This window comes from Lactuca serriola, chromosome 1 (assembly GCF_051521515.1).
Source record: "Lactuca serriola cultivar US96UC23 chromosome 1, Lser_US96UC23_V15, whole genome shotgun sequence".
Classification (NCBI taxonomy): domain Eukaryota; kingdom Viridiplantae; phylum Streptophyta; class Magnoliopsida; order Asterales; family Asteraceae; genus Lactuca; species Lactuca serriola.
In genome coordinates, this window is record NC_136408.1 from 10,660,834 (window position 1) to 10,675,596 (window position 14,763).

A 14,763-nucleotide genomic window follows, 5' to 3' on the forward strand; every position below is an offset into this window, starting at 1 on the left:
TATGGGTGAGGGTGGGGTGGGTCAATTCTTGTTTTTTCTATTATTTTTAAATCAAAAGGGTGTTAAAACAAATACAAAAAATTAGAAAAAGAATTTAAATAGTCCTTTCATCTTTTTGAGGGACTAAAACCATAAAAAATTTCTGATTTTGGACCAGTGATGCAAGTTGGAAACTTTTTGGACTCCATCCACATATTTTTGCTAACACAGGGACGAAATTTGCAGTTTTGTCCTTTATAAATTACAAAACCATGGTTTATTTCATATCTTAGAGGTTACATAGTTAATATCATGTAATTCTACCAACCTCTTAAAACTTTTATGTTTATGGTTTATACTTTCGAAGTTATATAATTAACAACGATAAATTTAGATTTTACTATTCTAAATATTTATCTGGTAATGATTACAAAAAGACCCGAAATAGGAACGAGTTGGTTTTATCAGTTCGAAAACTACAAACTTACATGGCGTTTTATGTACATATGACGAAGGAAATTTTTAATCTAAAATATAAAAAAATAAAATTTAAAAAAAAATAGAACAAGAAAAACATAACTCTAAAGTATGATACGGTGAAACTCAAGAAACAAACGAAATGGTTTTTAGACCTAAAAAACAAATTAACAACAGGACAAAGGTGGCATTGTTCTTTCAAATATTTTTTTTCTCCAAATTTTAAAAGGAAATTATTTGAAGAAAGGAAACGAATTAACGCCTACAAAGTATTTTCCGAAATGAGACTAATTTCAGTCCGTTCTTAAGAACCCGAAGAACTTTATAAGGGCGGCGCAATTCGGGATAACAACATAATACCAAAACAGTGTGTTCGACCTTTGTGTGATGCCATCAAATTTTGATGTATTATATGTTCTTTAGAAGATCACCTGTTTCTGTATAGAAACTAATTGTTGAAACGAACATAATCGCCAAAAGAAACTATTTGATGCAAGAAAACTATTCTTTCCCCAAAACTGATTGATAATAACAAGTATATGTTTTGTGTTTCTTGAAATATATAACGTGTTTTCAAATAGAACTAATTGGCGAATAAACTATTCGTCACCGCCGCTTTGCGCGGGTAGACCGCTAGTATATATATATATATATATATATATATATATATATATATATATATATATATATCTTTATACCTTAAAAAGCATTTACAAGATTTTGCTGAATTTTAAGAGGTACAAGCTTTTAAGCATCATATACAATAATTTTATGTCTCGGAGATTTTGAATATATCTTTTAAGCTTATCTTCAAATTGAATGGGTTAAATATGAAAAAGTCAAATAAGATGATGATGATAAGATTTTGAATGGGTCAAAGTTTGACAAAGTGTTCCTCATATCCAATTGAATCGATAAATACTAAATCTTATCCGGTCAACATTTATGAAAAAATCAAATAAGATGATGATGATAAGATTTTGAATGGGTCAAACTTTGACCAAGTATTCCTCATATCCAATTGAATCGCTAAATATTGAATCTGTCAATAATAATGAAAAAGTCAAATAAGATGATGATAAGATTTTGAATGGGTCAAAGTTTGACCAATTGTTCTTCATATCCATTTGAATCGGTCTAATACGATGTACACGTTATAAATCTTTATACCTTAAAAAGCATTTACAAGATTTTGCTGAATTTTAAGAGGTACAAGCTTTTAAGCATCATATACAATAATTTTATGCCTCGGAGAATAATAAATCTTATCCGGTCAAAGACATATTTTGAATAGGTCTTTTAAGCTTATCTTCAAATTGAATGGGTTAAATATGAAAAAGTCAAATAAGATGATGATGATAAGATTTTGAATGGGTCAAAGTTTGACCAAGTGTTCCTCATATCCAATTAAATCGTTAAATACTTAATCTTATCCGGTCAACATTTATGAAAAAGTCAAATAAGATGATGATGATGATAAGATTTTGAATGGGTCAAAGTTTGACCAAGTGTTTCTCATATCCATTTGAATCGGTAAATACTAAATCTTATCCGGTCAACATTTATGAAAAAGTCAAATAAGATGATGATGATAAGATTTTGAATGGGTCAAACTTTGACCAAATGTTCCTAATATCCAATTGAATCGCTAAATACTGAATCTGTCAATAATAATGAAAAAGTCAAATAAGATGATGATAAGATTTTGAATGGGTCAAAGTTTGACCAAGTGTTCTTCAAATCTATTTGAATCGGTCTAATACAATGTACACGTTATAAAACATTTCATATAAACTAGAAAAGGCGCATTGATCTAGCATTCGTCTATCATGAATGTCTTGCCATTGACCGCAAAACCTTGGTTCTCTCTCATGCTCGCTACCTCCTCCTTTGTTTTTCTTTCTGTTAAAATCGAATAAGCCCAAAAATGTCTTACGTTTAATCCTAGCCCAGGTATACGAAATCTCTATCTGTTCGTCATTTGGTTTAACAAATTTTTTATGTCATTTTTTTGATCCGCACCCGTTGCTTTGCACGGGTAAACGGCTAGTATATATATATATATATATATATATATATATATATATATATATATATATATATATATATTGCAATTAGTATCTTAAAAGGTATTAAAGTTTATAGTGATAAATTTACGTTGGAAAAAAAATATTGTATTAATATTATTGATATTGTTTAAGTTTAATAATATTGTATAAATACAATTCAAAAATAAGTAACTTAGACTATTTTTTTTAGAATTTACAAGTTGGTCTAGAATAAAAAATGATTTTTATGATGTTTGAATATTGTGTAAAATCAGTTAATAAAATTTCAAGTTACGTAGGAACTTTTAGAATTATTTTTGTTTTCTTTTTGAATTTTTTTTTGTTTTCTTTAAAATTTAAATTAATTATGATGTCATCTAGATTGCCGGTTTTTAGGTTAGTTACACGGGTTGAACCATCACATAAGATGATATGTTTTAGGTCCGACTAATTTCCAAAATATTGATTTAAATGAGATGTACAAAAACCTAAATAAATATAAATTTATGCTTTTTTGAAAATGATAATTTTTAGCTTAAATAAATAAATTTTTATTTTCAACTCAAATATCAATTAACTTCAACATTTAACCTAAAATAAAAAATATTGTTAATTTTAACTCAAGACAATAAAAAAATATATACATATTCAAGCACAAAAAAACATATTTATACTTTTAAAATAAATAAAAAAACATTATTTTATTTTTAGCTTAAAACAATGATGTACTATAATTTTACCATGTATTTTATATTTCAAAACAAAATCAAGCAACAAACCTTTACTTGCTAATATTCGTTCATGTGGTTATATTGCATTCGCAACCGCTTCAACGAATATTGCGGCTAATAACATGTCAGGTGAAGACAGATCACTCTTGCTTTAAGATTCCTTTTAACCTTGAAAATAAATCGGTGTGCAAAATTACAAGACAAATTGGTACTACTCAACTACTTCGGACTACAAAAGTACTCATATAGGACGAATCAACTACTTCGGACTACAAAAGTAAACATATAGGACGAATCGTTGATGACTAAATAAGATGTGTTGGAGGCAGTTGACCGTACAATGAAACATATCACTGGGTGAGGCTCCCATTTAGTGGAAAGATAATGGTTTTGAGAGGTGATTTCGGACAAGTGTTGACGGTCGTGAGAAGTGGAACACAAGCACAGACTGTGAATTCTAACATACAAATGTTGCCTCTTTGGAACACAAACACAAACTAAGCACGAAAACTTTATTCATATCCCTGATGATATCGTAATTCCCTTTTACCGAAAAAGAAAGTCATTGAATGCTTTGATTTGTGCAATCTTCCATGCTTGGAAATTAATAGAACTAAATCATATTATATTATTTTGCGTGCAATATTATCTACAAGAAATGATAGTGTCGATAAGATTAATGATTATTTGATCAGCCAATTACACGGAGAATAGAGAATTTACTATAGTTTTGCTGAAGTCGTAGACGATATAAATAACGTCTATCTTGTGTAATTCTTGAACACATTCAATGTTAGCGATGTATAAAGAAGTGTTACACGATTAATAATACACAATCGGTCATGTGTTCTTGTACATTTGTAAAGAATTCTAACTTTTCATTTTTAATTCTTATTGAATTCGTTTATGCTAGAATGACTCTTATTGATAATTGTTTATATATAGTAAAATATTTACATAAAAGAACTAATCATCTCTAGAAACTAATTTCTAAAAAACCAATTCGCACACATCGTTTGACACGGGTAAACAGCTAGTATATATGTTATGTCATAAATTGTGGTTTATACTTTACTTTTCATAATCTTTTAGAGTTTCTCGGTCTTGGACCCAAAACACCATGTTTTGGTGTTGTTTGGATCGAAATCACATGTGATTTCGGTTAGGCTTAATATTGTTTTGTTTGAGTTTTGGGTTGGGCCTTTGTTATTAGGTCTAGGTATATATAGCGTTATTTTAGCCTTGTAAAGGGTGAGAGACGTTTTTTGGGTGATCCATAAGCTAAGAACACGTTCAAGAGAGAAACAGAGAGAAAACAAAGTGTAATCGTGAATCTTATGTACCCAACTATTCATCTATAATAGTGTGCATTGAAGATTAATCATCTTGTTCTTATTCCATATTACATCTTGCATCATTCACTAGATTTGGATTCTGCACCATCATAGTGAAATCGATTGATACATAGTGATTTGGGGCTTTACAATTGGTATCAGAGCTAAGGATTGGTATCAATTGGGTTATTGCAAAATATTAAGAGTTTCTTGAATTTTTTCTTGGATTCCGGGTGTTTTTTATTTATTTTTTACGAAATGTCAGCTATTTGTCTTTTGTGTTCTTCATATTTTTGAGTTTTTGATCGATTTTAGCGTTTGTCTTTTGTGTTCTTCATATTTTTGAGTTTTTGATCGATTGTAGCCTTAAAAATTGGAAAATTTTCGTGTTTTTGGCAAGTTTTGGGTGTTTTTTTGTCGAAATTTGCGAGGTCACGTTCATATAATGGTGACTGGAATGCTAAAAAGGGCAAGAATTAAACTCCCAAGAACAAGAACGGAATGTCTGACAAGATGCCAAATTTAAGAGATGGTTCAGTCAAACCAAGATCAGTTAGGTCGACGTCATCTCAATGATCGGTTTCTAGCTCTAAAGCAAGTGTTGAGGCATCCATCCAATCAAACAAGAAATGGGTTAAACTGGACTACAAATGGGTACTAAAAGTTTACACTCCTAAATCATCTAATGATTCTAACATATCTTCATCTTCTATGTGTGATAAACAAGATATGTCATGGGAAAGAGTATCTTACATAGATGATAAAGGTCAACCCAACTTCAAAATGGACTGGGTTCCAAAAAGCAACTAATCTCGCACTCTGTGCTAGAGCAGCTATGGAGGAATATCATCAGACTTCGGTAGGTTGACAGTGGCCGTTCCAGACACATTATAAGAGACATCTCTCAACTACATTACAATCAGAACTTTAATTGAGAGTACGTGTCCTTTGCGGGAAGGAGGAAAGGATCACAAATGGGGATCATACTTAACGATGTAAAGAGTTTTTGAATCTTTTAAACTTCATTCCAGAATTGAAACACAGCTAAGACTGGATAAGCTGCTGCATCTGCATGTTGTTCTCAGGTCATCCAGATGCAACTTAAATTGTTGAATTACAGTTTGATTTTTCTTCTCGATACTCCTGAGTTTTCTTAAAAATGATTCGTTTTGAAGACTAATTTTTATTTTTGTATGTGTTTGTTTAAATTTGCGTATTTGTTTTATTTCTTTTCTTCCCCGTGCACAAATTAAAGGGGAGAAATCAAAATACAAAAAAATTAAAATAAAAAAATATGTTTTCTTTCGTAAGTATTTTTTTGGGAAGTGATATGAAGTTTAGTGTTAAAGGGAAATCTGAAATTCGTGTAATGAACTACAGCTAAATTGTTTAGACTCTATGTTCACTGTGTTGGTAGGCGCGAATGATTCAAAAGGACTAGACATAGCTGACAATGAAAGGACTTGACAATGTTAACTCATCTAGACTTAGATAGTTACATTTGGTCTGACCATACGATGCTTGGATAGATTGAGCACTGAGATAAACAAGGGATCCTACGAGATACATTAAAGTTACTTATCATCTAGAACTGTGGCTCAACACTTCTTCGATGTACGGACTTATGTCCATAATTCTAGTACTGATAAGGTGACTGGGGGGTTCCGATAAGGTAGGTCTGTATGAAATTGTTTTTCTTTCTTATCCTCCATGTCAGTCATATGTTGCCCCCTTTACGTGATCAGAAGATCCGACCAGGGACAAAACATATGCACCTCTATTTCCATACATCTCTATCTACGCTTCTCTCTATCTATCTATGTCAGTCATATGTTGTCCCCTTTGTGTGATCGGAAGATCTGACCTAGGAAACAGCATATGCACCGCTCTATCTCTCTATTCCTCTATCTATGTTAGTCATATGTTGTCCCTCAGTGTGATTGAAAGAGATCCAACCTATGATACAACATATACATCTATATATCTATCTTCTCTCTCAATTAATTGAACACTCACCTAAAGTAAAGAGCTCTTTGGAATTCCTTGATTGCTAGAGTATGTCGTGAACTGGGGAACACGTTCTAGTTAGCTTAAAATTGAAATGGTTCATGATTAAAGGTTGTCTGTAGATCTCGATGTTGAATTTAAGTGGACAACAATATCTTTGGTCGTCGTTAGCAAAATGGTCTATTTAGGAATATTATTTAGGGATATCATCACAATGTCTTGTCATTTATAATCTGTCAAACTTGTCAATATCCTTTGTGTTTAAGTAGACCACAATATTGGTGATTGACTATAGCTAAACATGCAGGTCTATGCTGATAAACATTATTAAATTGCCTGACAACTTTGATCACAAAAGTTTTTAAATTTAGTTATTATTTTTATTTTTTGTTAGATTTGCTCATGTTTTTCCTTTATGCACAAATTTAGGGGGGGGGGAATTAAAAAAAATCAAACAAAAATCATAAAATGTAAAAAATCCAAAAATATGTTTATTTCTGTTTTTATTTCTATTATGAAAAAATTAAAAAAATCCAAAAATATTTTATTTTGAGTGTGTTTTTAATTTTAGTTTTATTTCTTAGTTATTTCTATTGTTCACTATGTTTATTTTTACTCTTATTTTTATCTTAAAGTTTCGGTTGTCTTAAAATCGAATTCATAAGAAGAAGATATTCAAGGAGGCTATATCGGAAATTTCAAAGAAGTAGAGACTCAAGGAGACTATATTAGAATTTTCTGAGCAAGGAGAAGAAACTTGGAAAGGAGTTGATGGTCATTAAACTTCACTCTATTTTCTCAAGGAATTGAAGGATTGAAACTCTACAAATTGTATGTTAAGCAGTATCTTTCTAAGAACTGTCGTATTTAAGGAATTAAAAGTCAGAAACTATATAGATGTCATGGCACTAGGGCGATGCACCTCGCAAGGAGCAACGGTGATCATTAAAGAACTTCATTCAAAGGAACTTGAAGTGGAGATTATTTTTCAACATTCAATCTTTCAACTCCAGAAGCAAGATGAAGTTGTACTTGAAGTTATGTGACAAATTGCATTGAAGCCTCCTCAATCAATTTGTTGCTATCAATGAACTTGTTGAAGTGATCCAGAAGAATCAGTCTCCCTGTCATTATCTCTGAAGTGTTTCAAAGCTGAAATTGCTGATTTTCAAGAACCTTCACAAGAAGCCTCTACACCCAATGTGTGTTCAAGTTCAAGTCTTTGAAGGAAGTCCAACTGTTCAAGATAAAGTCATTCACGTAGAAATTCATATGTTCATCTTGAATTTGTGAAGAAATCAAAGATAAAAGTTGAAGTCAAGAACGAAGAGAAGGTTAAAGAGAAAAGAAAGCTATAAACCAAGGGGAAATTGTTAGGTCATAAATTGTGGTTTATACTTTGCTTTTCATAAGCTTTTAGAGTTCTCAATCTTGGACCGAAAACACTATGTTTTGGTGTTGTTTGGACCGAAATCACATGTGATTTCGGTTAGGTTTAATATTGTTTTGTTTGGGTTTTGGGTTGGGCCTTTGTTATTAGGTCTAGCTATCTATAGGGTTATTTTAGGCATGTAAAGGGTGAGAGAGGTTTTTAGGGTGCTCCATAAGCTAAGAACACGTTCAAGAGAGAAATAGAGAGAAAACAAAGTGTAATCGTGAATCTTATGTACCCGACTATTCATCTATAATAGTGTGCATTGAAGATTAATCATCATGTTCTTATTTCATATTACATCTTGCATCATTCACTAGATTGGGATTCCGCACCATCATAGTGAAATCGATTGATACATAGTGATTTGGAGTTTTACAATAAATATATATATATATATATATATATATATATATATATATATTATGTTTTTAGTACAAATTAAAAAATAAGATCTAAATAGTAGCACCTAGTTGTTTTTTATCACATAATTCCCATCAGACTGGGAAAAAATTACCCATTAGTTAACTCTAATGGATGTGGCTAGGGGTATGCGTGGTGCGGTTTGGTGCGGTTAAGAGTCAAAACCACAAACCACAACACATATGTGGTTTGAGTTTTTTGTAGACCATAAACCGCACTGCAAAGATTGAGAACGCGAGAGCACCTATCAACCAATCGTTTAAGGAGGACAAATGAGTAATTTTGAATTTAATATAATTAATAACTCATATATTAGCCATTATTTGGTGCCTACAATCAAGGGATATTCCATAAATATTTTGGATTGGCTGATACGGTTTCTATCTTATTGAAAACTAACAAATAAGAAAGTCAATCGAAGAGTATTAGTCGATCGATAATTGCATCAAGAACATCGATTATCATGCAATCTAAGAACTGATATGTTTGAATATCAAAATTAAAATCAAAGATGGAATGGTTTGATGATAGTGGCGATGATAATGATCAATCTGGCGATCAATCAATCAACAAAAAACAATACTATGATTACGTCAGTGAAGACGATAATGATCAATCGGACGATCAATCAAGTGGAAGAAATCAATACTTTGATCATGCGAGTGAAGGTAACATTATCAATATCAGTTACATACAAATCATGTCATGGGAGCCCTCCTGTCTTGTTATAAAATAAAAACCACACTTCATTAATATTGCTATTTTCTTTTCAATTCGTGTATTATAATCAACAATGAACTAGATGATTCATCGTTATACACATGTTCATTATTTTCAATTGATTAAATACTTTAATGTTGTTTATTGTTAAATACTTGTTTAGTATGATCAAATTATTAACTACCTCATGAATAAGTAATGAATCTGAATGTATATTATGTCCCATGATGAATTGTTTACGTTAATATAAAATTGTTTTTCTGTTATTTTATTGCAATTCGTGTATTATAATCAATAATGAAGTATATTATTCATTCTTGTACACCTGTTAATTATTTTCAATTGATTAAATACTTCAACGTTGATTATTGTTAAATACATGTTGATTATGATCAAATTATTATCTAGTCCATGAATAAGGAATGAATCGGAATGTATATTATGTCCCATGATGAAGTGTTTACATTAATATAAAGTTTTATTTGTTTATTGGTTTTGTTGTCCAAAAAAATAGGTATAAATGGATCTGATTCTAATGAAAAATCATTCAATAGTAATGTTGTTGACTCACCTGGTGGAAAAACGAAGTTGTGGAAACCTGTTGTTCCTAAAGAATTTATGTCAGATATAGATGCTACTTATCAATCATTATAGGAGGCGGTGGAAATGTATAAATTATATGCATATAAAGCAGGTTTTGGGATCAGTTTAAATACAATAAAGAGGTTTGGGACAAAACCATTAAATTAAGGTATGTAGTGTGCAGCAAAATGGGTAAAATACCTAACAGATCAACTGACACTTTGGATTCTGAAGGAAGTGGTAGGAATAAACGAAACTCAAACTTCATAATCATGGACTGCAAGGCATTGATAAAGTTTGAAGAGAAGAGAAGCACTAATACATATGGGAACTAATGCTTGTAAAATATATTAGTTCGAAGAGAAGCACAACCACCCCATAGATACTAAAGAAGAAAGACGGTATTCCAAACATGCACGAAAACTTAGTTATAAAGACAAGGATTTTATAGTGCGTTTCGCAACATTTAACATTGGTGCAACAAAGGCACATAAGTTACAAGCTAGTTTGCAAGGAGGTTATGAAAATGTTGGCCCTGAAGTCATTGATTATAAAAATTTTAGAAGGAAGATGGAAAACATTATAGGTGACAAAGATGCAGAACTGGTTGTTGAAAAAATGAACATGAGGAAAGATGAGTTACTGAATTACACATTTGAGTATAAATGTGTTGATATTGTGTTAAACACAATGTTTTGGGCGGATGAAACCGATAAGTTATATTACAAGGAGTTTGGAGACATGATCTCATTTGATGCTACATTCCAAACAAATAAATATGATGTTATAGTTTTTTATTTTTTACTTTAATTATAATTATGGTCATTTTATTTAGTTTTTAATAACCAGTGAATATGTTTTTAATTAATTTTTAATACAATCATTTGGTTGTTTGAATCTTTTTTGAAAGCTCGCGGAAAACACCCTCAATTAGTATTAACAAACCAAGATCCAGCTGTTATACTGGCGGTTGAAGCAATATTTCCTGGTTCTAATGACAGGTTATGTATGTGACACATTATGAAAAAACTACAAGCAAAGGTACGTATATTTAATTCATTGTTAGACAAAAGTAGTGAATATTCACAAATGATATAACCATTAAACTATTTAATTGAATATAAAATCACTGCAATTACTTACTAGTTGGTTTAATCACGAGTAACCTGTTTATTCAATAGTGATTACAAAAGTTTCCGTTTTCACACAAATGATTAGCACAGAACATGTTTATTCGCAAATCATCTTATCAACATGTAATGTTTTTTTTAGGTTTCAGCCAATTTTTTGAAAAACACTGATTTTCGAAAGCATTTTACTAAGCTTGTTTTGAATGTCTATATAGAGCCTAAATTCTTTGAATAAAGATGGAAAGTTCTTATGAGAAACTTTAAACTACAAGACAAAAGATGATTCAAAGACATGTACAAAGATCGAAAGCTTTGGATTCCAGCTTATTTTAATGACATGTCACTACATGGTCTGATGAAAACTACTTCAAGGTCTTAATGTGTAAACTTTTTTTTAGTAAATACTCTAACTCTGGTAATTTGCTTATTTATTTCATGATGAACTACAACACCGCAATTGGAAAGCAGCGAAATGGTCAACAGAAACTAGAACATGATACAAAAAAGGCAAACCATGAACTAACACTTCCAACTGGATTAGTAGAACATGCAGTAGCGGTTTACACTAAAACACTTTTCTATGAGGTCAAAAAAGAAATATTTAAAGCAGCTTGGTACTATTCTATTGATAGTGTGGAAATGGTAGATGGGTGGCAAGTTGTTATGATGACACAAAACGATAAGAGTAAACAATTGAAGATAAAATGCAAGGTATTTTTCATATTTGACATCATATTCATTGATGATTACAGATGTATATATTTCATTATTTATGAATAAATAGTACTTGTTTTAATATTGTGTAATAAGGTAGCACTTGGTTCCTGGTATGCATTTTATTTAAGTATTTTGCATTTTTGCCCTAGGACTCGGCGAGTTGAAGGCCCAACTCGTCGAGTAGAAGCGGATTTGATACGAGATTTAAATGACGGACTCGTCGAGTCGGCTTCCAGACTCAACAAGTAGACTCTGACTGGACAAAACCCTAATCTAAGGGTTTGCACCCTATTTAAGCATCTCATCCAGCCACCCTTCTTCCCTATTGCTTCCAGAAAACCCCCATAGCAAACCCTAACCGTTGTGTGAAGAGCAAAGGCATTTATGGTGCTTTTTGGTGATTTTGATCACAAGGAAGAAGGAAGGGCCTAGAGGGGTCAAGGTAAGACCAAGGGAGTTCAATTTTGTGCAACATTTCCAGTTCCTAGAAGGTATAAAGTCAATACCTTGCTTGTTCATCTGATCGATCCCATTTTTTGGGAGATTTAGGGCTTTCATAAGCCATTCTTGGTAACCAACCATGATTGCAAGCATGGTTGGGGGTTGAGGCTTCGGATCTAGGTCCATGAAGGAGTTACAAGGTAGAAAAGGGTTGCTTTTGCACCCATGGAAGCCCTTATGCAACTTAAGAGTCTCTTTTAGAGCCTTTTACGCTCAAAGTCCCACGCATGCACGTAAAGTTCGTGACTTTACGTGCTAGATCGAGTTTAGGGACCTAGATCTATCATTTGGACAAGATTTGTACACCAGAAATTGAAGAAATAGACTTGGACAGTATCGACTCGGCGAGTCGTTCTTGGGACTCGGCGAGTCCGAGGTTAGGCTTCCCTTTCGTGTGGTGATTCAAAGAGACCCGGTTGAGTGTCAGAAAGGTTTTAGAGGGTCCAAGGGAGTGACCCAAACGTATTGGGATAAGCCATAGTTCTGGAGTTCATAGGACTCGGCGAGTGCGTGAGCCGACTCGGCGAGTCCAAGGCAATCTCCCAACTCTTGAAGATGAACTCGACGAGTTGTTCATACAACTCGGCGAGTCGAGGACAGGACTTATTCATAGGATGGAGATGAACTCGACGAGTTGTTCATACAACTCGGCGAGTCGGATGAAGGTTCATTCGGGGTTATCTTAGAAGAAGAATTCGTCGAGTCATTGCCAAACTCGACGAGTAGAGGCGTGAAGAAGGACAGATGAAAGGATAGGGACTCGATGAGTTGGCAGCCCAACTTTGCGAGTCGAGTCAACTGGAAGTTGACTTTGACTTTGACTTGGACTTGGTCAAGGGTAAAATAGTCATTTTACCCTAAGAATAGATATCAGATTCCGACTGAGTGTTTTATGGGGATTATAGTCGGAGGATTTCCGAAGCAGCAGCAGGCAGATATTTCTTGCACAGATTATCAGCAGCTACTCGTACGAGGTGAGTTACCTTCCCTAGTAGCGGTGGGTCTACAGCCACAATGTCAGCCCACCAGTAGGAGATGTATGTTAGATGATTGTCTTTGTGATATTCATCTAGGTTTGCTACTACCTGATATGTTATGTGCTAGTATGATATGATGTTATATGCCAGTAGCATTAGGGGAGATAGTCCCCAAGATTTCCGGTTGATAGGGCCAAAGAGGGGTAGTCATACCCAGTTATACTATATAGAATATGATTATCTGATACATGTTATGTGGTAGTAGTAGAGGGGTGAAATAGTCCCCAGTATCTCGTCGGCAGGACCGAAGGGGTAGGACAAGACCTAGATATGCTAGGTAGTATCCGGTCGACAGGACCAAAGGGGTAGGCCAGCACCCAGATATGCTAGGTAGTATCCGGTCGACAGAACCGAAGGGGTAGGCCAGCACCCATATATACTAGACAGTATCCGGTCGACAGGACCGAAGGGGTAGGTCGGGCACCCAGATATGCCTGACAGTATATGCATGTTATGTGATTGTAAGTATGTGGTACGATGGGGGAACTCACTAAGCTTTGTGCTTATAGTTTATAGTTTTGGTTTTAGGTACCTCTTCAGCGAAGGTGTAGGAGCTGGCGTGGTAGCTGCACATCATACACACACGCATTGATTTTCCGCACTTGAGATATTCTGGGATTGTACTCTGACATGTTGATATTTATGATTTGGGTTTTCAGACATGATATATTGATTTACAAAATGATATATTTTTACGTAGTTTTCTTATGAATGTTTTTATAATCAGTTAATTAAAATAAAATTTTTGGACTCGAAATTTGGGATGTTACAAATAACCACCAACTAATATGTTAATTCAACCACTTACTGACATATTATATTTTTCATTTACAATATAGGTTGAACTAAAATTGCCTGAAAAATAAGTTAATGTCCGTGCAATCATTTTATACGTACATGCATTTTGTGTTGACATATTTTTACTGTCTTGAAGAACAACCATATTGAAGAGATTCCAGAGAAGTATATTCTCAGAAAATGGAGAAGGGATGCAATTTCTAGCCATTTGCTTGCCATGAAACATGTTTCTACGAAAACTGAAGATGACAACTTTAAACTTCTAACACAGGCTTGCAGTAATATTGAATATTGCTTGGATCGTTTCAAAAGAAGTAAGGAGAAATTGTTGGCTTTTGTTGAGAACACACATATCTTCAGGCAGGCAACAATGGAATTTGGTTGTTCAAACTAATCATCATCTGATAATGAAGAAGAAGAAATCATTCGGATGCTAGGAATACATAGCATTCCTAAAAAATAAATATCCATCCACCTTTAGCAATACGTACCAAAGGGAGTGGAAGTAAGAAAAGAATGGTTAGTTCCACTGAGAAAGTTGTTGCAGCTACAAAGAAAAAAACTAGAATTTGCACGGGTTGCAATCAATATGTTAACCATAATTAGAGGATTTGCAAAGTCAGACTTGCACGAGATTCAAGACAACCTTAAAATGGCCCATTAATTTGCGCAAGTGATTCACTTTTTTTATTGGATTTATGAATAAGAAGATGGTTCTTTGAGTCAATATGCTATTTTGTTTTAAAACACTTTTATATCATTTATGGATTTATTTCATGTTTGTTTGTTGATATATTATTTCATGTTTGTTTGTTGATATATTATTTCATGTTCTTTTGTTGATATA

The 14,763-nt window shown here is 33.0% G+C and overlaps 1 protein-coding gene across 1 annotated transcript; it reads left to right on the forward strand.

The window, feature by feature from the left end:
• Positions 1–9,921: 9,921 nt before the first annotated feature.
• LOC145051474 (uncharacterized) lies at positions 9,922–14,310 on the forward strand. The gene is made up of 6 exons (XM_078999440.1): positions 9,922–10,017; positions 10,088–10,522; positions 10,569–10,581; positions 10,644–10,734; positions 11,262–11,574; positions 14,053–14,310. Exons 1-6 carry the CDS (start codon positions 9,922–9,924, stop codon positions 14,308–14,310), a joined length of 1,206 nt encoding a protein of 401 aa, XP_078855566.1.
• Positions 14,311–14,763: the final 453 nt, after the last annotated feature.

Excerpts from the sequence above, each read along its gene's own strand:
- LOC145051474 (XM_078999440.1), top strand. The coding sequence starts at position 9,922 with ATGGGTAAAATACCTAACAGATCAACTGACACTTTGGATTCTGAAGGA. Across the intron at positions 10,018-10,087 it reads TCATAATCATGGACTGCAAG|TTCGAAGAGAAGCACAACCA; the intron begins GCATTGATAAAG and ends AAAATATATTAG. Across the intron at positions 10,735-11,261 it reads TTTCCTGGTTCTAATGACAG|TAAATACTCTAACTCTGGTA; the intron begins GTTATGTATGTG and ends ACTTTTTTTTAG.